This window comes from Mesoplodon bidens (assembly GCF_964165515.1).
Source record: "Mesoplodon bidens genome assembly, chromosome: 3".
Taxonomy (NCBI): Eukaryota; Metazoa; Chordata; class Mammalia; order Artiodactyla; family Ziphiidae; genus Mesoplodon; species Mesoplodon bidens.
In genome coordinates this window covers 18,440,851-18,464,658 of record NC_138178.1, presented here as the reverse complement: position 1 = coordinate 18,464,658, position 23,808 = coordinate 18,440,851, and the positions used below count along the sequence as shown (strand labels likewise).

Sequence of the window (23,808 nt, the reverse complement as noted above, 5' to 3'; positions counted from 1 at the left end):
CAATTCTAACTTAGGACCATTCCCCAAATCAAATCTGTACAGCTTTTGCTTTGGTAAAGTCCTCAATTTGTAAAAGAAGACGGCTTTTAAAAGTTCAAAAGTTATAAGAGTTAACAGGCAAATCATATAAAGAACCCAAAGTTTTGAAAAAACACACACAGTAGCTGGAACAAATGAAGCATAAAAACATACAATTCTCAGAGGTAAAATGTCTAGTAAGCATATTAATGTAGGTAGTGCTCCTATTAAAGCTGACTTTCACTAAGAATTCAAAACTCTTCAGAAATATGTCGTCTCTTGATATTCTACACTACTATGAACACACCTTCAAACATGATCCTAATGTGTGGAGAAAAGGAAACCCTTGGTATACTGTTGGTGGGAATGTAAACTGTTGCAGCCACCATGAAAAACAGCATGGAGGTTCCTCAAAAAATTAAAAATAGAACTACCACTTGTCCAGCAATTCTACTTCTGGGTATATACCATAGAAAACAAAAACACTATGTCTGTCTGCACTCCCATATTCATAGCAGCATTATTTACAATAGCCGAGACATGGAAACAACCTATGTGTCCATCAACAGATGAATGGATAAAGAAGATGTGGTATTTTTACACAATTAGAGTATTAGCCATAAAGAAGAATGAAATCTTGCCATTTGTGACAACATGGATGGACCTTGAGGGGATTATGCTAAGTGAAATGAGTCAGACAGAGAAAGACAAGTACCATATGATTTCACTTCTATGGGGAATCAAAAAACAAAACAAATGAACACATAAAACAAAACAGAAACAGACTCATAGATACAGAGAATAAACAGATGATTGTCAGAGGGAGGGGAGTGGGGGGATGAGTGAAATAGGTGAGGAAGATTAAGAAATACAACTTCCAGTTACAAAATAAGTCATAAGGATGTAATACACAGCACAGAGAATATACTCAATATTATTGGAATATCTCTGTATGGTAACAGATGGTAACTACACTTATTGTGGTGATTGTCTTATGATATAAAGAAATATTGAATCACTATGCTGTACACCTGAAACTAATGTAATATTGTAAGTCAATTATACTTTTTTTTTTTTGGCTGTGTTGGGTCTTTGTTGCTACGCATGGGCTTTCTCTAGTTGCGGTGAGCGGGGGCTACTCTTCGTTGTGGTGCGCAGGCTTCTCATTGTGGGGGCTTCTCTTGTTGCGGAGCACGGGCTCCAGGCACATGGGCTTCAGTAGTTGTGGCACGCAGGCTCTAGAGTGTGGGCTCAGTAGTTGCGGCACGCAGGCCCTAGAGTGCAGGCTCAGTAGTTGTGACACACGGGATTAGCTGCTCTGCAGCATGTGGGACCTTCCTGGACCAGGGATCGAACCCATGTCCCCTGCATTGGCAGGCTGATTCTTAACCACTGCGCCAGCAGAGAAGAATTATACTTTAATTAAAAAAATCACCCTAATGGTACATCTGACCACGCTACCACGTCATATTTTTAAATTAGTTAAATGCATAACATTATATTGAACCAACTTAAAAACTTATGTCTGGTGGTCAGAAAGCAATCTTTCGGTACATCTAATTATATGTGGAACAAACAGGATGTAAAATTCAGTCAACTTTGCGTCATGCTAGCTTGAATAACTTAAAGGAATAATCAAAAGAACCTTTAGTTAAATCTGAATACTTGAATTTCATCCCTACTTGCCTCCTCTATTTTGAATTATGGGTGAGGGGCTAAAAGACCAGAAGTCATATGAGAAACGAGATCAAAGAATCCCAAATCACCGAGAGCTGCTGTAAACGCACATTTTCATCAAGTAAAACGACTAGAAGTCTGGATCCTTTCATCATTTCTTTGAGGATGAGAACATTCAGATCCTTTCACATCACTAGACCTAGAAAATTACATTCTTAACAGGAATATATTAAAATGAATTTTGTAAAAACTAATTATCACTTAACACTGAGAGAGACTGTGTAAAACCTGTCTATGCCCCCAAAGTCTACCCTCTCCTTCCTCAAAGCCAATTCTTCCTCCTCCTTCTCCAGTTTCCATTCACCAACACAGCATCCTGGCGTCTCCTAGGATCCTGAATTCCAAGGCTGCTCCATTCATTCTCTCCGGTGGGCGGGGTGGGTGCTCTGAGGGACTCAAAGGCTCTCTGGGGCTGGGGGGTGTGGCAGCAGGGTGCGTCCATAACTTTCTTTCCAAGACCCCCATCCCACCTCAGACTGCCCACTGGCTCCAGTCTTTTCCTGTTCACATCTAGCTCCCACAGCTCCAACATATTCATCTTCCTGGGCCACTCTGACCAGCTGAGCCTACGACCCAAAACCAGATGCTCCTAAACGCGGCACTCAGGACAGCCTGACCTAGGATTCTCAAACAAATGCCATCTAGGGGTTTAGGTTGGATATAAAGAGTATACTGGACAGAAAAAAAGGTCCCAAGAACAGCCTGATGCACACAAGAGCTAATCACAGAACAGATGTGTAGCCAGGTGGATCAGGACAAGGGAGCAGTGGAACAACCAGGTCAGTGACCGTCAGAGGCCATATGACATCTCCGCGTGGAGGTGTCAACCATGTTACAAGTGGAAAGTGAAGAAGAACGGCTCCGCCACGGTGCCCCAGAAACCTCACCCTCCCCTACACAGCCCCGGAAGCAGATCTGTCCTGGAGAAGCACCTCATGCCCCTCCCAGAACACGAGAGGAGGGCCTGAGGGGCACCAGGAGGCTATCTTAGTCTGTTCCGGCTGCTGTAACAGAATACCACAACCTGGATGGCTTATAGACATCAGAAATTGATTTCTCAGTTTTGGAGGCTGGAAGTCCAAGATCAGGGTGCCAGCACGGAGGGGTGAGGGCCCTCTTCTGGCGTGCAGGCTTCTGACCGGCAAGGGAGCGCTCTGAAGTCTCTTTTATAAGGCTCCACCCTCACAACTCAAGCACTCCCAAAGGCCCTACTTGAATACCAACACAATGGCCATGAGGATTCCAACATGTGGATTCTGGGGAGACACAAACTCTCAGACCATGGCAGAGGCCAACTCCCATCGGCCTCCCGCCCTCTCTGATTGCCTCCCGGGTTCTGGTGAAGTATGGGGCCTTCCACACACACCACCCTGCTCTGAGTAGACGTCCAGAACATAAACCCACACAGATTCGGCTTCACAGCAGCGGGATGCCTGCAACTCACACAGTCACTGGTCCCTTTTATTTCAGTGTCACCCTTTCTGGTGTGTGGTTCACAAGGATTTGGGGACGCCAGCTCCTTTGTCTGTATGGGTAATCTACCATCTAAATCTGAAAATGATTTGTCTTATCTTTACAGGTCAAATGGGTCAGGCCTTGGCCTTGCCTTGTCCTCTGTGTGGGAGCCGGTGAAGAGGACTGTTAGTTACCGAAGTCCGCCTTTCCGACCTCACTTGTTCTTACGCACAGACAGTCTCGTCTTCCTCCACTAAACCCTCTACCCCAGGGAGAAGAGCGGGCGCTTGTCTTCAGTTTTCCCAGCTCCAGGTAGAAGGCTTTACACGTTGGCAGTACTCAATAAATACTGTCAACATCTCACTCGACTATCTTGTCCCTGAGCTACCGGTAGATAACCTGCCGTGCTCTGATTTCACAGAACCAGCAAGCAAAATCATGTGAGCGTACAAAAAGAGAGACTTGCTTAAGGCCACATCTTCAGGCACTGAGATTGGCTACTGACGTTACTGTGATGTTCTGTAAAGGAAAATATTGCATCCATATTTCTTAAGGGGGAAAACGTTTTCCAAACCAAGAGAAAAATGATTTCTAAAAGGCAAATATCCTGCGAGAAATTAAGGAAGTGTCCAAGGAATGAGGAGGACATAGCAAAAGGACAGAGCTGATAAAGAAACCAGTGTGCAGTTTGAAGAGGCTCCCACCAACCAAATCTGGGACAATCTGAGCAACAACAAAAAATAAGAAGAACATATTGCAACTCACTGAATAAAATAAGAATCCATGACTCCAAACTGGCAAATCTATAAATGAGAAGGAAGAGCTCGCCCGCACATCAGATGCCCACCCAAAACACGGGAGGACCTAAGTCACCAATGGACACTGAAGCTCACGAGAAAAAACTGATCAGAAACGGGGCATTTACATAGTCTCAAGCTCCCCACAAATTACTACTATTAATTAAAGCTACAGTTTGCTGAAGAAACCCAGATGGTACCACCCCTTAATCGAGTATAAAGTCAACATCAGCAGCCCTGGGATGAACAGGACACGTGTGCCCCTGTATGTGATGCGCCACCTCTGCGATATTCCTGCTGAAAATGCAGAACCTGAAGCAAATCAAGAGAAAACATCAGACAAACCCAAACTAAGCGGTAATTTTAAAATAACTGGCCTGTGCTCTTTAAAAATACCAAGGTCAAGAACCACAAAACGTTTATTAGATGTGAAATGAATGCACTATCTCTACTGTTCTAATACTTACTGAGCACCTTCTATGTGCCAAGTGCTCTTCTAGGTAATGGGGATCAAGATGGACAGAGTCCCTACCCTCCTGGAGTTTACATTCTGGCAGGCGGAGGATGGCGGGAGGACACATAACAAATAGGCAAACAAGGTAAAGTGACAGAGAGCGATGGGGCTGGGGCTGGGGTTGGGTCGTGGCAGAAGGCTCCCCTCTCCGCTTGCACTCCTGCCCAGGAGCCAGCCTGGGAAGAGCACGCAAGGCAGGAGGAATAAAGGATGCACAGCCCTGAGACAGGGGCAGGCTTGGCAGTCTGAGAAGCACAGAGGAGTCGCTAGATGAGGAAAGAGGTCTGTGCACAGGCAGGGGCGCGGGAAGATTGTGTCTGAGCGAACCCAACTGGGGCCAAGTGGGGCTGTAAGCAGAGGGACAAGATCAACTCCACGTGTGTAAAGGGGAGAGAGACTAGATTATAAGAAATAACAGATTGAAGAGAATGGATCATAAGAAGCAACTAACAAGAAGAAGCTGGAGAAACTTGCTGCATCATCCCAGAGACTCTGCAACTGCAGTCGACAGTCTTTTTCCCTACCAGATTCTAACAGGAAATAGCGTCATTACCAAATCTACATCTACAATAATGGAGTACTGTGTGAGGAATGTATTAGGGTAAATAGTGGGAGCTGACTTTTCCAAAGGAGCACCAACCGGCAAACCTCGCAAAAATCAGCAGACTCTGAAACGCTCAGAACACCCTCTGGGTCTCCACACCCACCTGTGCCAACGCCACTTGCCGGCTCCCCCCACTCAGGGACCTGTAAGGGCTTAGAATTCCCAGAGACCATTCTGCCAGTTTCAATTTTTAACCAACAGAGCAACATCCTAAAATGTACAAGCTGAGTATTCACCGCATATTAATCTGCTTTAATTGCTGCCCCTACTGGACTGTTCAAATCAAACTCCAAAACAAAACTCAAAACCAACCAATCAACTTGTCTACAAAGCAAAAAGAAAGATACCTCTGGGAAAGGCTTTCAGTTCCTATCTTTATAACACAAAATTTCTTACGGCTAAGTCAAAGTGTGCAAAAATGTCAATAAAAACCTTCTGTGCACCTTTATAATTTATTGAAATCAATTAAAGCCAAAAACAGTGTTATGAAGACACTTAAGTGGGCAGTTTTAGAACAGAACAAAAATGCTTATTTCAATTCAAGTTACATAAACTGCTAAAAAAAAAATTTAAGATAGGAAAGCTGACAGATGTTCACAGCGTAAGAGCATTTTTTAAAAGTGGATAAACCTGGAATTTATAAGGGGCAAGCTCAGAAAGAGCAAAAAAGAGAAACAGTAATTTTAGTAACCAGTAAGTTTCCCAGCTTTCAAATTAACAGATGTCTCAAAGACTTCTTTTAAAATTTCTTAATAGAGATAACCATGCTTTTCTGCTAAGGTCCCTCTTTTCCAAACTATTTGCAAAACTTATCCCTAACTTGAGTTTTACCCAAATTCATTCATTTTAGGTCTACTAGGGAATTCCTTTTCCTACTAGGGAAAACTGAAACATGGATTTTAAAAATACATATCTGATAAAATTATTTCCAAATGCCCTTCTCTGAAATGTGCTTCCCCCAACCATTCACCACCCCCTGCAACCCCACCCTTTTATCCACATCCATAACAACAGAGGTAAAGCTTCTGTAGTCACATCCAGATCCCCACCTTGACCTTCACCCACCACAGCTGACTGGACACCTCTCACAGGGGAAGCCACCCCATTTAGCTGGGTGGAGTGCATGCAATCCTTTCTCCTGGGAAACTGGAACACTGAGATTCTAGTCAGTCTTTTGTGGTCTTAGAATTGAGGAAGAGAGGGAGGGAGAGAGGGAGGGAGGGAGGGAGGGAGAGAGAGAGGGAGAGAGGGAGGGAGGGAGGGAGAGAGGGAAGAAAAGAGGGAGGGAGGGAGAGAGGAAGGAAGGAAGGAAGGAATTTTACAGAGAGAATAAAAATTGACAGAAAAATAAATTTGAGACATGGAGAAAGATAAGACCAACTAAGCCTGACAAGAGAATTTAAAAGTAAAATACTGAAGAGACAGCTGCCTCTGTTCCTACAGGCTGTCCAACTCCCAACTCCAGTTCCCTATGAGACTCAGGTATGCTCCTGGCCCTTGCTTTCCATGAAATATCTTCACGTACTTGCAATAACTCTTCCCTCCTGCACTCCCCACCCATTTTGCTCAAGCAGTCTTAGTGGACTACCGTTACATACAAGCAAAAGAATCTTGCTTAATGCCTGCAGTAAGCAGCCTCCAATATAGCTCCCCCAAACACCTCTAGGTATTCACTCTTATGTAACACTGTCCCCTTGGGTGTGGGCCGGACTTGAGCAATGATGGAATGCCATTTCTAACTCAGGTACAGAAGGTAGGCTCCTACCCTAGGGGTCTCTCTTGCCCTCCCAGATCACTTGCTCTAGGGGAAGCCAGCTGCCATGGTGGGAGCTGCCCCTGGAGAGACTGGCAAGGCAAGGAACTGATGTCTGAAGCCAGAAGCCAGCGAGCACCTGAGGCCTTGGAAGGAGATTCTCTTCTGCTGCTTCTGAGCCCTAAGAGGACCACGGCCCCAGCTGACAGCTCGACTGCAATTCTACCAGAGACCTTGAGCTAAGATGTGCCCGAGTCCCGACTCACAGACACTGAGAGATGATGAATACTGTTGTTCTAAGCTACTAAATTTGGGGGTAGTTTGTTACACAGCCTGATTAGCCCACACGCCACAACGAAGAGCCAGCGCAGCCCAAAAAAAAAAAAAAAAAAAGGTTAATCTCCTTTGGGGAATATTTAACCTTGTGGCGAGAACCACTGTGAAAGGCCCTGACCCCCATCAGGAGACTTGCTCCCGCCTGCACGCCACCCGGAACGAGCCGTGTGACGCTGGGGAGCAGCCCTCCCAGCAGCTTGGCTGCCTGACCTGAAGGGTGAGGATCTCGGTGGTACTTGATGGTATGAACGCTCAGTGATTCTACGAAGGCTCATGTCTCATACCCAACAAAAACAGCACATTGCTTTTACAGTTCTCAAGACATTATTCTGTCTTCCACGTTACAACTTTTAGTAATCATTTCCCAGAATCCAGAGTATATGCAAAATACTTAAGAAACTGCTCTCCAATGCACATCCATCCATTATGAAATCTCTTAGAACAAGGAGCATAATTATATGCTCCCCCTAAGGAGCATAATTCATTAAATAAGATGTTTGGGAACTAAGCCACTGATAAGTTCAACATTACCTACTGACTTCAAAACGAAGTTATGGGGACTTCCCTGGTGGCGCAGTGGTTAAGAATCTGCCTGCCAATGCAGGGGTCATGGGTTCGATCCCTGGTCCGGGAAGATCCCACATGCTGCGGAGCAACTGAGCCCGCACGCCACAACTACTGAGCCTGCGCCCTAGAGCCCACGAGCCACAACTACTGAGCCAGCGTGCTGCAACTACTGAAGCCCGTGCACCTAGAGCCCGTGCTCTGCAGCAAGAGAAGCCACCGCAATGAGAAGCCCACGCACTGCAACGAAGAGTAGTCCCTGCTCTTCATAACTAGAGAAAGCCTACGCCCAGCAACAAAGACCCAACGCAGCCAAAAATAAATTAATTAATTTAAAAAAAAAACCTCTAAAAAAAACAAGTTATGCCCCAACGCACGCAGGATCTTTCTGAAGCAGTTTCCCTGCACCCTTTCCTGCCCCTTCCCCACTCCCACTCCTCCTGCCCTCGACACCAGGCTGTCTTGGCAAAGCCTTCCCTGACCACATCCCCTCACCACCTAGGACAGAGATCATCATTTCAGCCTCCCTTCTACCTCTGTATATGGTATTGTAATCACTTATCTGCATATCTGTCTCCCTTAAAGGATCATTAGGTCTTTAAGGGCAAAGTCCGAGCTACATTGATCTTCGCATTCCCAGCATCCAGTGGGGAGCCTGGAACTGATTAGTACTTGGATTGACCAGTATCTGTTGACCGGTAGCAGAACTGAACCTTAACCTCCAACAGGGGACATCAAATTCCCGCTCGTATGCAAAATGCCAGCATCGCACTGCCCGAGGTGGCCAGGGCTCTGAGCCCAGTCATCACAGGCACCACGAGTTCCCCCTTTAAGTGATGGAAAACAGACGTCTCTCGGCCAACACTTGCTGCTGAATTCCATTTTCTCTCCAACTCCTGCTTCTCCATGGCTGAAGACAACACATTCTAGAAATACTTCTCACAAGGAATTTACCACTTGCTAGACATGTTAGTTTAAAAGGAAAGGAAGCCCCCCTAACTTCTCAGCTTGTCTAGCTCCTCACAGCGCTAGCATTCTGCTTATGTGGCCTCTTTTATCTATAATGAGAATTCCAAACTAAACAACTGTCACCACTTCTGAACTCTGGGGGAAAAAAGGAAAAAAAAAAAAAAAAATGCTTTGTGATTAGTTTTGCAGCCACAGTCATCCTACAAACTGATCCCACCCTCAGCAATAACCGGCATTTCAAATAAAAACAGTACTGGGAACGCTATATTCTAGGCAGACTTCCTGGAACAAAACAAGTGAAATGAAGGCCAAGACATCATACCCCAAGTGTCTTATAATAATACCTGAGGGCTTCCCTGGTGGCGCAGTGGTTGAGAGTCCGCCTGCCGATGCAGGGGACACGGGTTCATGCCCCGGTCTGGGAGGATCCCACATGCCGCGGAGCGGCTGGGCCCGTGAGCCATGGCCGCTGAGCCTGCACGTCCGGAGCCTGTGCTCCACAACGGGAGAGGCCACAACAGTGAGAGGCCCGCGTACCACACACAAAAAATAATAATAATAATAATAATAATACCTGAAAATCAGGTAAATTACGTACACCCTCAGGAGCAAACCAAACAACATGGCCAATGCAGGTATCAGTGATCACGCCTACCTGGCCAAAGCATATAACGAGCAATGGCCCTAAAAACTGTTGGGCTGAAGACATTCAAGAGGAGCACTGCTGTTTACTAAGAGAACAGGATTCAAATTCATATTGGATACCCCTTTATATACTGGTTACCTGTTCACCAAAAGAGGTCTCGTAAGGGCACCTAATAAGAAGCACTTCTGTTCATCGTGTCCCATGGTTTTGTTTTATATGGTTAAAACAAAAGTACTTAAAATATGCTATAATCATAATCTTCTGTCTCAAGTTACATTACTGGTCCCCAAGAACTGCTAAGCACCCCTACCTTAAGTGGTACAGAAGACATTTTGCCATATTTCTTCTTGTGCAAACAGATTCTCTAGACAGCCTGCCCACGAAAGCAGCTGAAAGAGCTGACACACTTCGCCTGGGTAAGGCCAGACCTTCCTTCCCTGAAAGACCTCTTATTTCATGCACACGGGCATATACTGGGCCTGGTAAAACTTCAGATTCACTCTAAAAACAATACTGAAGGTCACTTCAGAAGGTCTCAGGATACAGAAGGAACAGAGGGAAAATGACCAAGGTCTGGCTGCCTCTGCATGGCTCATCTCCGTGTCACGTCCAGATGTGCTACGCGGACCAGGAGGGGCTCATCCTTGTAACCCCAAGCAGTGCTGCTACAGGGCTCTGCGCGCACGTGGACAGGCAGCCCCAGAAGCAGTGCCAGCCCCAGCCGCTCAGTCCTCCCACCTTTCTGCCGGGAGCCTTTTTAATCCTGCCGTCAAGGCCCAGGCAGCCGGCTTCCCTGAGCTCCGCAGCAAGGCTGCTGACCACCTCGCTAATCAAAGGCTGCACCTTGACAACGGGGACGCTTCCTAACCAGCGATCTGTGCTACATGGGCACCGCAGTCGTTGACTGTGCACCTTCAACCCTCAGGCTCTGGAGGAACATCTTCAGCTTCAGGAGCCACTTCCATTTCTATCTTTATAGGAAATTTTACAACTAAGGGGCTGACATTTTGGGTTCAAATATTCATAGAGGCGAGGTTTAATTGTCAGGAATACAACATCACCACATTTTTTGGAGCTTTCTTCACCTAGGCAAGCTACAAATCAAGACTTGAATTTCTAAACCTCAAATCAAATCAAGTCTTGAAATCAAATGACCTGCTCATCCCCAAACTTTTTTCCTTAAGAGCATAACAGTGCAACACAGATATGACACCCAGAGGGGTTTCCCCCCAAGTTTTCTATTAAGCATGAACTTGAATACCAGACCCTGAATCAAACACCCTTTCTGTTCACCCACCGCCTGCCTCAGGAAGCCAGGTCACCCAGCTGCAGTGATGAGATTTGAAAAGAATACACAAAAATACAAAACTGCACTAAGCACTCAACCAAGCCAAAGCAACGTCAGAAAACACATCAGAGCTTTACCAACTCAAAGAGACCATCTTTATATTCCTCCTCAAAACAGACTCTCAAAGGAAAGCCCACTGTGAGTACTAATAAAATATGAAAAACCCACACAAAAAACTAGCTGATTTTAAAGTTGAAGTAAAAAATAAAACTGCTGGCTAAAAGAAGAAAAATGTACCACGCCTCTCAGTATTGCACTAAAAGGGGAAAAAAGAAAGGGGAAAAAAAAAGGAGGCGTATGGAAGACAAACGCATGACTTTTTAATTTGAGCAAAGGAATCACACACCTTCCAGGTGCACCCAGAACGCCATGGTCCCATCAGCTCAGCCAAGGGCACATGTTTCTGTCCACAGTACCACGAGGAGCCCCACCTCAGAGCACGTGCCCGTCCTAAGGAGTCCAAATGAGCACAGAAAGCAGCCCTGTGGGGAAACAGCAGGGTTGTTCACACGGTGCCCCTGGAGCCTGGCATGCCTGCCCGTGGCCTCAGATGTGTGACAGTGACAAACGTGCACAACCGAGACAAAGGGGAGACAGCGCTGTCCCCTCGCAGGCTGCGGTCCATGCTCACCCGGCTCCACCCACTCATGTCTTGTCCTCACACTCCGTCCTCGACTCCCTCCATCCTTCCCTCTGTTCCTGTCACAGTGCCTTTTACCCCAGACACAAGAATAACTTCCATTTTCGAAAAACCCAATTTAGGCTTCAACAAAGGCTCCTTCCAGAACATTCTTGGTTAAATGAGAGACGATCATGAGGTCCAGTCATCCAGTGTCTCCTGGTTCCACACCGGAAGCCCACAGGGCCTCTCCCCAGCAGGCCATCCCCACTGACCCTGAAAACGACAGCCCCACGCGCCGTCCAGCCCGTCATTCTCAAGGGCGCGAGGCACCCAACGTGGCCCAGAAGCAAAGGCACTGACCACTCGTGGGGCTGTGCCCGCCCGGGGGTCTTGCACAGGGTCGTCCCCACCCCCACCCCCACCTCCTCGAGGCCGCCGCAGCCCCTCCGCACACGCTCTGTTCACATCCTGCACTCCCCAAACCCAGGGGCCACCGACAGCTGCAAAGCCAGCGACTAAGCAGCGTCCCTCCCGCTGCGGAGGAGACGCTACACAGCGCACGGGGCCTGCACCTGGCTCAGACAGAAGCACCAGCCCCCACGGAAGAGAACGGCGTGCACAGCAAGGACCCGTGCTCTCCTCCTCCAGTTCAGGGCTGTGCGGTTGATACTTCAAGTCACACTTCTGAAAGGCAGCTTTGCTATGCTACCTCCAGACTTCCGACAAAATGCAAGACACAGAAAATCAGACATTAGATTTATCTATAGAAAAGAGTCAAATGTATGCTAACATTAAAGTGAATGAACAATAATACGTCCCTCTTCATTGCCTTTAGCTCTCGAAGACAGAAGGCAATCTCCAATTCTGCCTTTAGCTCTCGAAGACAGAAGGCAATCTCCAATTCTGAAGAGACCCTGTTTACCAATGTCTTTCGAGCAAAGGAGTAACAAGAGCTACACGTTAAAATAAGGGCCCATCACTTACACACAGCTTGAGGGGAAAAAAAAGATTATCCACATACACTGACGAAAGTAATGCTCACTATAAATGAAAGTACTGCTTGATGAATGTGTGAGTTTGAAATTTTTGAAGCTGAATTTAAACACAGCATCACAACTTCGACTCTCATCCTAGATTTCGGCAGGACACACAGGGAGCCCTAAAACCTGGACTTGTAAGCAACTATACAAAATCTAGATCTACAACTAAAAACCAGAGATAGTTCAAAGGACAATTGTGATTACACTTAATTCAATAGCTGTCATCAACTAGTATCCTAAGTCAAGGTTCATTCCTGGACAGAATTCTAAATGTGGAGTGAAACCTTTTCTTGAGGTGAAGGACAGACCTCTTAACCTATCCATCCATGCACTAATTCCCCTGATTAATGCTAAATTTGCAGAGTGAGACAAGAGTTTATCAAATATAATCACAATATCTTTAATAGCTTCTCTTTCCCCACCAGGAACAGAATCATCCATCCATAAGAAAACCTGCTTACAAAATGTTTCAAACACTACACAGTGTTGCAACACACAGCTACATTACATGTGAACTCCCATGCCGAGTATTTCCTATTCATCCTCCTCAGAGACACAAGGTCTATAATCGGAGGTGTCCAAAATAGAAGTGACTTGCATTTCACCATCCAACTAAGATTTCTGTAAAGCTCACGAAGCAGTCTGGCAAGGATGTAATTGCAGTTGCTAACAATTATCTTTAGTGTACTCCAGCTGTATTTCTCTCAGTACCAGGAGCCAGCTGACATGTCTGCGGAGGCTGGTACATCTCTGCTGAGCATGGCACTCACATCTATCACACCCAATGAGCCCCCACTATACAGCCCGAGTAGGAGACAAAGACCACAAAAGAATGACCCAGGAATTAAAATTACATATGTTAGGTAATGTGTCTATCAAATAATGAAATCAGATTGAAATTTTTTTTTAATCAAAGTAGGAGAACCAGAAGAGACTAGACACTTATCCCAGAGACGTTACCATTGCCCAAATATTTTAGAACTCCCTTTCAGTCCAATTTTTGAGCCATATGAAAAACAAATTTTAAAAAAAAAGTTTCTTTACAAAGTCAAAACTGTTGTACAGAATGTCAATATTCTAACAAAGGCGAAGAATGAAGGATTTCAAGGTTTTCCACTCCAGTATTTAAGTGTAACCTCCCCAGCAAGGCAACAGAGAAGCCCAAAATGTAGCAATTTGGCACTGACCGTCCCTGAGATGATCTCTCTTCTCAGAGTCACCATGAGACTTTCTAGGCAAAATCTTGCCGACTGAGGAGCCTGCCAATTTGTCAGCTGTCAGACCAACCACACTTGATTTTAGCTTCAGCACACCCCTTTTTCCAAGCTGGCAGAGAGGAAAAGAAGCCCCAGAAGAAGTAAAGGAAGGGAGCCATACGCAACAGCTAAGAGCAGCACAAGCAGCTGAGAAAGGGAACAGAGGGCGAGGTCTCCTCCGACCTCTATGCAGCTGTGGACCCAGCCAGTCAGATTCTTCCATGAAAAAGATGGGCACAAACCGCCCCAAAAAACTCACTCAGGGCCTTCCTAAGCTTATTTTTCAGCCCATCAATTCCTCTTTATTTAAAGCAGTATTTTAATATAATAAAGCACCTGTATGCATGCCTCAAAAACATTATTCTTTGAAGAATTTTTTTTTTTTTTAAATCCCTGGCCTTACCCTCTCTGTCAGGGCACAGGCTGACGCTCCCAGGAACCCGGTTCCGCGGGCAGCCAGCCAACCAGCTGGCTGGCTGGGGGGCCGGGCATCCCCAGGAGTCGGGGAAGCTGTCTCAAATACTCATCCCACTTTCACTGCGTGGCATCATGGTATGACTTTGGAAAGATGCAACCCAGAAGGGCAATAAATGCTAGAAAGAGGATGATTTCTATTCCAAATTCTACTGCCATCAAGCTCCCACTCAAAGGTCACAGAGCTCTGCATAACCTCATCCCACCCAGCTCTAAAATTCCACTTATCCTTCCGGTACTACCCTGAATGCCTGACATGTTGGTCGGATGAGGCCCTCGGCTTCTGCCTTCTCCGGCTATGCAAAGTCCAAACACAGGTTGCTGTAGCCCTTGCAGCACACTGCGTATTTAATCCAAGAAAACCAACATGAGCGCCATGTTCATAATGACATACGTGCATCTAGTACTTTCTGGTTTATTAAGCATTTTAGTCTTATTTTAGGTCCCTTGGGTCATATGTGAAGGCAGTATTTTTTTTTTATAAATTTATTTTATTTTGGGGCTGCGTTGGGTCTTCGTTGCTGTGCGCGGGCTTTCTCTAGTTGTGACGAGCGGGGGCTGCTCTTGGTTGCAGTGCGTGGGCTTCTCACTGCAGTAACTTCTCTTGTTTCAGGGCACAGGCTCTAGGCGCAGAGGCTTCAGTAGTTGTGGCTTGCGGGCTCTAGAGCACAGGCTCAGTAGTTGTGGAGCACGGGTCTAGTTGCTCCGCAGCATGTGGGATCTTCCTGGACCAGGGCTTGAACCCTTGTTCCCTGCACTGGCAGGAGGATTCTTAACCACTGCGCCACCAGGGAAGCCTTGGATTTTATCTTTGTGTTGTTAGTTTCATCTAGCCAGAAATGTGAAAGCAATTCATCTCCTTAAGATGACAGAAACAATCAGCTTCGTAGAAAAGGGTGAGAAAATCTACAATTCCAAAAAATTATTTAATCTTCACTCCTCCCTAAAAGGAGCATAAAAGTAAAAATCCTATTTGCAAAGTATTGCTAGCCAAAAGCACACAGGCAACAACTGAACCTCTGAAAACAAGACAGGCGTGGGCCAGGCACAGATAACTCCCTCCCTAAGTAGCTATCACAGGGTAGTTGAGGTGTGACGCTCTAGCAAGTAAGGATAAATTGGACCCCAACTCTGCCACTAACTAGCTGTGGAAACTTGAGCAAATTTCTTAACTTTTAAGGCTCGATTACCTCTCCTGTAAAATGAGGAGAAAGATGTGAAGAGATTCACTACCTTCTTCCAGGATCTGCATGACCTGCGCAAGAGACTGCATCTTCCAAGATTCAGCTTCCTCATCCGTAAAGTGAGGGGATGGGAGCAAATGACTCCCTGATTCTAAATCAGGAAGGAAAATAAGTGAGTGGAGTGGAGGTCAGGGGGCCACAATCGTTGCTCCATGGAGCCACCACTGTATGCAGTCAGCCCACACTCGGTCGGAGCATCTTCACAAACCTCGCAGGCAGCATAGCTAATAAATTTTAGCCTGGAAGCAAAGTCTACAGGCATGGTTTTGCCCATCAGGCTGGAAAGGTTAAAGTGGGACCGAGACTCGAGAAAAAGAACGCAGAAGAGATCAATTTCCATAGGCTGCAGACAGTGCGGAAACCAAGGGCAGGAGTCCAAGCTCCTGCTCCAAACAGGCACTTAGGTCTGTTACCAGCTCCCTTGCCGCCCCAGCCTTACAGCAGTGGGCTTCCCCAGCTACCCTGCCGTTCCTGGGGGAGCGCCTCAAGCTTCCAGCTTCCCTGGCCACGGGAGGTTCAGATACCAGTGCCATATATCCCAGAACACATTTCACGTTTAATCCAAGAAAGTCATATGAATGGCTATGTTCATAATCACATTTGTTTATCTAGTGTTTTTTGATTTATAAGCATTTTAGTCTCATTTTGATCCTTAAGGACGTGAGACCACAGCTAAAGCCATTCATCTGAAGAGACATCTGAAATAAAACTAAACATATCATGCTGTTAAACAGATTTCCACCAGCCACTGGTTTCCTTTCAGTTTGGGTGTGTTTTTTTCTTTTGTCATGCTTTGAAATCTTTCTGCAGTTTCATTTTCAGGATATCACCTTATCTGCTTACCTCTCAGGTTAAAACGCAAACCAACCAAAAAGTTTCACATCCACTCTGCTTTCATTATTACAAGTCTTATTCATTCATTCCCTACTTCCTTCTGCTTCCTCTCACTCAATAAATACACACACTGATGCTCTGACTCTGATGTCCTTCAGTGGCTGGTTTCACTCATTCATTCAACAAATATTTAAAGCGGTTCTTCAAGGTATCAGGCACTACTGTAAGCACTAAGTTTACATCAATGAACAAAAAAGTTCGAGCAGAGCTTATATGCTAGAGTAGAAATATTATTACAATACATACATATGTGTGTACAGTGTACTACAGGTGACATGCAATTAAGAAATCATAGTGCCCAAAACGTATATTAGGATTGTTGATGGCGTGACCAGAGGAATGTTAAAGTGGGGTGATTGGGAAGGCCTCACTGAAAAAGTGAGGTTTGAACTAAGACTGCAGGTGAGGGGGCGCTGGCCAAGAGAACACATGCAGAAGAGCATTCCAGGCAGAAGGACAGAGCAGAGGTCCTGGAGCGACAGCATGTCTGGTGTGTTCCAGGAACAGCACTGAAGGAGGCCAGTGTGGCTAGAAAGAGCTACTAGTGCTTGAGGAGGGCAGGCAGATCACAAAGGGCCTTGGAGTCCACTGGAAGGACTCCACTGTCAAGTTCACTGTGAGGCTTCTACTCCACGTGACATAAGGAGTCGCTGCAGGTTTTTGAGCGGAGGAGTGATGTGTTAAAGTTCTGAAAAGGATCTCAGCACAGCTGCAGTGTTGAGAACAGACTGTGGTGGTTAAGGGGAGAAGCAGGGAGACCAGTCAGGCTGCTTAGATTGCAACAGCAGGAGAGGTTTTAAGAGGCAGTCAGACTCTGGATATATTTTGAAGACAGAGAGTCGTGCCTTCCTAGCAGACTGGACGTGAGATGAGGGAGCTATTGGATTGTCAAGGATGACAGCTGATCCCTGGATGAAGTGGCTCCCAATCATTTCAAGGTTTGAGTTTGTCCACCTAAACTGACACTCTGGTACAGATGTTAACAATTATCCTGATTTATTTGGTCTCACCGAATTTTAAATTCTCTTTAGTCCATTCCTCTTCTTCTCCTCCCACAAAAATAATCTAATCTGCTAAGTCCGGCATGTAACAGATGGAGGAGGTCCTTCCCAGAGAAACCATGGATACCACGCAGTGACACACAGCCTACCCCAGAAGGCAACCCCACACTAGTTAATATTTAGTTAATATTTGATAGCTAGTCAAACAACAATGGAAAGTTTCCACTAGTCATTTACTGGCTCCATAACTTTGGGCACGTCATTTCTCCTCTCTGCCTCATTTCTTGGTCTTAAAGTAAGGATAAAATCACCCCCAGGGTTATTGTGACGACTGAACAAATGAGCTGATGTCGAGCATTAAAGCAGCATCCAGCACAGAGTAAGCAATATGTAAGGGGTGTACTTATTACCATCACTGTTGCTAAGTGTTTTTGTTTTTTCTCAATCTCACAGTAATTTTAACAGGAGTAATACCTGGGTAACTGATGAGTCTAATATAAATTTCTAAAATAGGAATAACCTAACACTAAGATACACTAAATACAAAGGCAGGCAAGTTGCCTGTGGGCGTCATGGAAGCCAAACGCAGTCACTGAAATTCTACAAACATTACCTGCTGTGTTTGGGCCAGGAAAACATGAACCTCGTATCTTTGTACTCTAAAGAAACTAACCTAACCGAGTTCCATGAACTTCTCTGAACCTTCCAAGACTAGCTGTCTGGAAGATCTTTCAGGGTATGAGAAATATGGTACTTAGGCACTTCAGCTTTTGTTACCTACTAAAATCAAGAACTCCTGAGATGCAGTTTTTACATGTTTACTAATCACCTAACAATCAGAAGTTAAAATACAGATATATATGTACATCTATATACTACAACTTTATCAAATCTATTCTCTTCTCCCAGCCTCGGACAGAATGAATTTCCACGGAAAATGCCCCTGAACAACACTGACACTTCCAAGGCTCACCCAGCCAGCGATTTTCAACCCGGCTGCATCTTAGAATCACCTGGAGCGCTTTACACATACTAATGCCAAAGCCCAGTCCTAGATTTCTGCTCTAACTGAAACTGTTGAGAATGGCCGAATAGGTAAATACTACAAGTATTATTGACTGAATGTGGCAGACAGAGAGAACATCGTTTAAATAGTGAATTAGTATTTCTGGGTTTAAACTAGCCTCATACCAACTGGGTTCTGGGGTGAGAAGCCACTACAGCCCAGATTAGAAATCGTCTACAGCCCAGATTAGAAATCCTCTTAACCTGCTCTATAGTCTCTCAAACCACTCCAAACCTCCTGCTCTTCCAAATGTTTTCTTAAAAGCGAATGATGACCAAAACTGAGATTTCTTCCAAATGAAAGAACACAACACTTCTCTATTTTTTTCTGGCAAAATCCTTCTAAGCCTTACTGCCGAATAGCTGATTACAATTACTTTTATTTTCCTGTTTCCTTACTATAGGCAATAATAACGTGCAGCCTGGGTCTAAGAAATAAGAATCTTCCTTTTGTTTGTATTATTTTAATCCATTATTTAAAACACAATGCCTCTACCTGATATTAGGGTACAACATAAGGGAGAAATTATCTTCAATGATCCAACATTATATAGGACTAAGTGATGATTTCCTACAACAAAATCATTCATTCCTTCCTTTCAAACACAATACTTAGTGTTTATTACATGCTGGCCACTTCCTTCAGGTGCTTGAGACCATAGGAATGATCACGACAGACCGACCTTAATATCCTGCTAGATGCTTTTTAACGCATAAATTTAAAAATAAAGTACGGTTATAGTTCAACGGCAACTAAAGAGTAGGTCAACATAATGGAAGTCTAAAATAACACCACTAGAAATGTCATACTGAACCCTAATTTACTAAGTGCCTACTATACACCAGACATTGTTTTAGTCTCTTTTACATATGGTACTCATTTAATAAAGTTGTTGTCCTAAAAAGAAGAATTTACTATTTAGAAGAAATTAAATGAGGCCAAACAATGAGAGAATTCTTCCCTTTGGTAGAGTTTAAATTTGGCTTTGCACACTAGATGGAATGCGCCATCCTAAAAGCGACAAGAATAAATTACGACAGACTTGTGCCAATTTATTCACACAACAAATTTTTTCAGATTAGTTCAACCACATCAACTGTGAAAAGATTCAATGGTTAAAAAAAAAAGTCAAGTTGTCATAAAAATATATTTCCAATTTCAAATTTTTAAGGTGAAAATTTATAAACTGGATGAATAAACTACACATCTGTACATATTAAACCACGTAGCTTATTGATAAGATGGTACTAATAAAGATACTGTAAGACCAATAAAATAAACAACCATTACTAGGCGCAGCGATCAGTCCTTTAACTTCCTTTACAAACACTAATCCAAATCAAAAGTCATTCAAATCAATCAGAAATTCACGGGACTGTAATTCAGCCCCAAGCAAAAACGAGGGGACTTATTCCAAAGCTCTCTGCAAATCACTGTGATAATACTGTAAAGAAACAATTTTAAAGCATTCAGGTGAAGCTGACTGCAATCTCTCACCCCCCCCCAAAAAAGGCTTTTTCTTGGTGGTGTTTTGGGGAGGTTAGTTTTTTACGGAAATGGGCTGAAAGCCAGCAAGTGGGGTCAACTGGCGAGTTTCCGGGCAGCTGACCCAGGCACCCAGTCCTCGGCCTGCCCAGGGTCCCCATACCCTTCGCCTTTCGGAGGACGGACGGCCTCACCCTTCTGCGCGCAACTAGACGGGCGGCTCCGCCGGACAGACGGCCGGAGCCTGGCCTGGACCCCGCCCAGGCCCGCTCTCGGAGGCGAAGACCCCGGCCCGCTCGCGGGGAAGGGCTAAGAGCAGCGGCCGCCGGGCGGGGTGCTGGGCGCGCGCTCAGGCGGCGCGGGGCGTAGGAGGGATCGGAGGGACCCCCGCCCGCCCGCCCGCCCGCCTCACCGTCGATGTTCTCCCGGTCGCTGATGTGCTGCAGGTTGCAGCCCGTGTCCTCGCGGCTCAAGTCGGCGTCGGGCCGGCAGGACTCCAGCCGCGAGTGGGCATTCCTGCGGAGCTTGGGGCTGGACGACACGCAGCACGAGGCGGTGTTCCCCATGGCGGGCGTCCCGGCCCCGGCGCGGCCCCGGGTCAGCAGCGGCGGCGGCGGCGCGGCCTCGCCATGGGCGGCCCGGCTCCCCTCGCCCGGCCCGGCGGCCTGTCCGCGGCGGAGGAGCGCCCGCGCCCGCGCGACTGCGGCCGCCCGGCCCGGCTCACCCCGCCGCCGCCATGGCGGGTGCCGCGCAGCCGCCTCCGCTTCCCGGTCGGCCCGGCTCCGCGCCGGCGGCCGCAAGCGGTTCCGGTTCAGGGGGCGCGGCCGCTCGTGATGCGGGGACTCGGGGACGCGGGGCGAACGCGGGCGGCGGGAACGCGGGCTGCCGTGTACGGCGGGAACGCTGGCAGCGGGGAGGAGCAGCGCTGAGCCTGGGCGGGGGCGGCCGCAGAGACTCTGGGCCCGGCCCTCCCGGCCCCGCCCCCCGCGCCCTCCGTGCCCCCGCCCCCCGGCACCGCCCCGCCCTCTGCCCTGGAAGCGGATGCGCGACCGAGGAGGGGGCCCGACCGAGGAGGGGGCCCTCCCGCGGGCGCGGGCGGCGCGGGCAGCGCGGCGGCGTCGCCAGGGGCCGGTGCGGGCAAGAGAGGTGCGTGCGGCGCCTGGGCTGCGGGTTGGGGGCCGCGGGGCGGCTCCGGGCTGAGCGGAGACGGTGGGGTGGAGCGGAGTGAGGGGCTTTTTTTCTCTTTTATGCGCTGAGAGGCAGCTGGGCAGGGTGGAGGCGCTCTCCTGTCCTGAGCCGCCTGTCGCCTGCCCGGAATGCACCTTGGGCCCGGGCGGCGCCGCGCTCCCGGCAGGTTACCGTCAGATCCGTTCAGTAGTGCCTGCTCTCCTGTTCCCCCGACCTCGTCGTGGGCCTTGCGTGTGGGGACTCTGGAGGGTGGTCCTCGCCCCGCCGCCCCCAGTGCATCGCTGCACCCTCGCCTGTCGGGGGGACAAAGTAAGGCGGCAGAAACAACCCTCCCACCCTTTCCAGGTGGCCAGGGCAGGCGTGCTGAGGGGAGATGCGGGGACAGAATGCTTTGAACAGGAGAAACCTGGCGCAACCCATTTTCCGTATGAGGAAACTGAGGTACAGAGACACGAAGTGTTAGTGACGGACGCAGGTACTAACTGGGAAGAAAAGTAAGGGAACTAATACCCAGCATCAGCAATGTGTGTACATCTTGCCAAAGGCAGTGTAAACATGATTTTGTCTAATTCTGGACGACTTTAACCTTTTTTTAACTTGTGTTCCCCCCGGTCTCTCAATAATGTTTATTACGTTTATTAGTCCGTATTTTTAAAAGTTCCATGCTCTGAACTGTATTATTGCCATTTGTTGGGTTAAGTGATGGGTGTCCTTGTCCTGAGTTGGCCTGCTGGTCCCCTCTGCAACCATGACTGTGCTGTAACGGGGATTGTAACGGCCAAAGGTAAGACGATTTACATCCCACCCCCGAACCTGTGAGGTCGATTCTGGTATCATCACTCTTTCCTTTTTGTATGTGCCGGAATGGCCTCCCCCTCCTCAGAAGAGATTTGCTGAATAAACTGGGAGCTGGTACTCTTAGAACAGGGTGCAGTCCCAGAAGGCAGAAAATCGGAACAGAGAATGCATCTGTTAGTAGCCCCAGATGACCTGCGTTTTGGTCATAAAAATAGTCCCCAAGAAATTAGGGAACAGGTAGATCGTGTGGTTTGGGACATACTGGTACCAGGAAAGGCAAAGCATGTTCCCCCAATAGAAATAGAGGAAAAGCCTGGGGAAAAATACCCTTGGCAGAGGCACTATCCTTTAACGCCTGAGGTCTTGAGGCAGGGGAAGGGGTGGGGATGGGGGCCAACCGCTGCTCACCAAATTCCTAGAACCTGGGCTCATTCGACTCTGCTAGTCCCCTTCTCTAATTGTCCCCGTCCAAAAGCCTCCCGGGGATACGGGGATACCGGTTGGTGCAAGACTTACAAGCAGTGCATGAGGCAGTCATCCATCCCATTCACCCAATGGTGCCAAACCTGTACACTGTACTCAGATGCCAGGGGGTGCTCAATACTCCTCAAAGATGTATTTTTCTCTATCCTCCTACATCCAGGCTCCCAGTACCTTTTTGCCTTTGAATGGAAGGAACTTGACACCCGGGAAGCTATTCACTACACTTAGACAGTGCTTCCACAGGGCCTTCGGGACAGCTGCTGTCTTTTTGGAAATGCGCTAGGAAAAGAACTGAGGGAACTGAGCCTGAAAAATGGAACTCTGTTACAGTATGTTGATGACCTATTAATAAGTAGGTAAAGCAAGATTCAGATCAGAATACTGTTAAGGTCCTAAATTTCCTGGCAGAAAGGGGATATAAAGTCTCCCCAACAAAGACTCAGATTTCACAGCAAGAGGTTCAATATTTAGGGTTTGTTTTGACCCCCATCGCATGAGCCCTGGCCATAAATCAGAAAACAGCCATTAATGCGTTACCATCACCAACCACAAAGAGAACTCCGAGGCTTTCTCAGAATGGCTGGGTTCTGCCGTATCTAAATTCCGGATTATGGCTTTATAGTCAAACCCCTACAGGAAGCTCTAAAGGGAGAAGAAAGGGAACCCCTCTAATGGAGTAGGGACCACCAGTGGGACTTTGAGACTCTAAAGATTGAGTTGAGTAGGGCACCAGCACTAGGGCTTCCAAATTTAGAAAAACCCTTCACCCTATCGATGAGAGGTCAGGGAAAGCACTAGGAGTCCTGACCCAAAAGCTGGGAGCAGATCAAAGGCCAGTGGTTTACTTTTCAAAACAACTGGACTCAGTAGCCCCGAGATGCCCCAGCTGCCTACAGGCGGTAGCAGCCACGGCCCTACTGGTCAGTGAGCCTTCTGAGCTCACCGTGGGACAACACCTAGATGCATCAACTCTTCATCAGGTGCAATCTGTGTTAGAAGCCAAAGGACACCATTGGTTAACCGGGGGAAGGTTAGCAAAATATCAGGCTCTCCTAATGGATACCCCTGATATTACTTTAAAGGTGTGCCAAGGCTTAAACCCAGCAACTCTTCTCACAGCTGTCGAAAATTGAGATTTATTGCATCAGTGTACAGAGACAACAGAACAAACTTATTCCAGCAGATCCAGTCTTCTAGATGAACCCCTTGACAACCCTGAGGCTGAACAGTTCACTGATGGGAGTAGTTTTATAGAGATGGGAACCCGAATGGCAGGATGCTATAGTTAGCTTAAATGAATTCATAGAAGCCAAGGCCCCACCACCCCAGACTTCAGCCCAGAAAAATATTTTTACTGATTCTAAATATGGATTCCACGTACTACACGCTCATGCTGCCATTTGGAGAGAGAGAGGAATGTTAACTGCTAGAAATTCTTCCATAAAACCTAAAGATTTAATCTTGGCTCTTTTAGAAGCAGTGCAGCTCCCGACCCAGGTGGCAGTAATTCACTGTA

General features: G+C 47.0%; 1 protein-coding gene across 1 annotated transcript in view; it reads right to left on the bottom strand.

Annotated features, from left to right (window-relative positions):
* CCNY (cyclin Y) overlaps positions 1 to 20,411 on the bottom strand; it is a 126,671-nt gene extending 106,260 nt beyond the window's left edge. The window contains exon 1 of the mRNA XM_081228739.1: positions 20,236 to 20,411. Within this exon, the coding sequence (XP_081084865.1) occupies positions 20,236 to 20,389 (154 nt within the window). The 5' untranslated portion in view covers positions 20,390 to 20,411. The remainder of the gene's footprint in view (positions 1 to 20,235) is intronic.
* Positions 20,412 to 23,808: the final 3,397 nt, after the last annotated feature.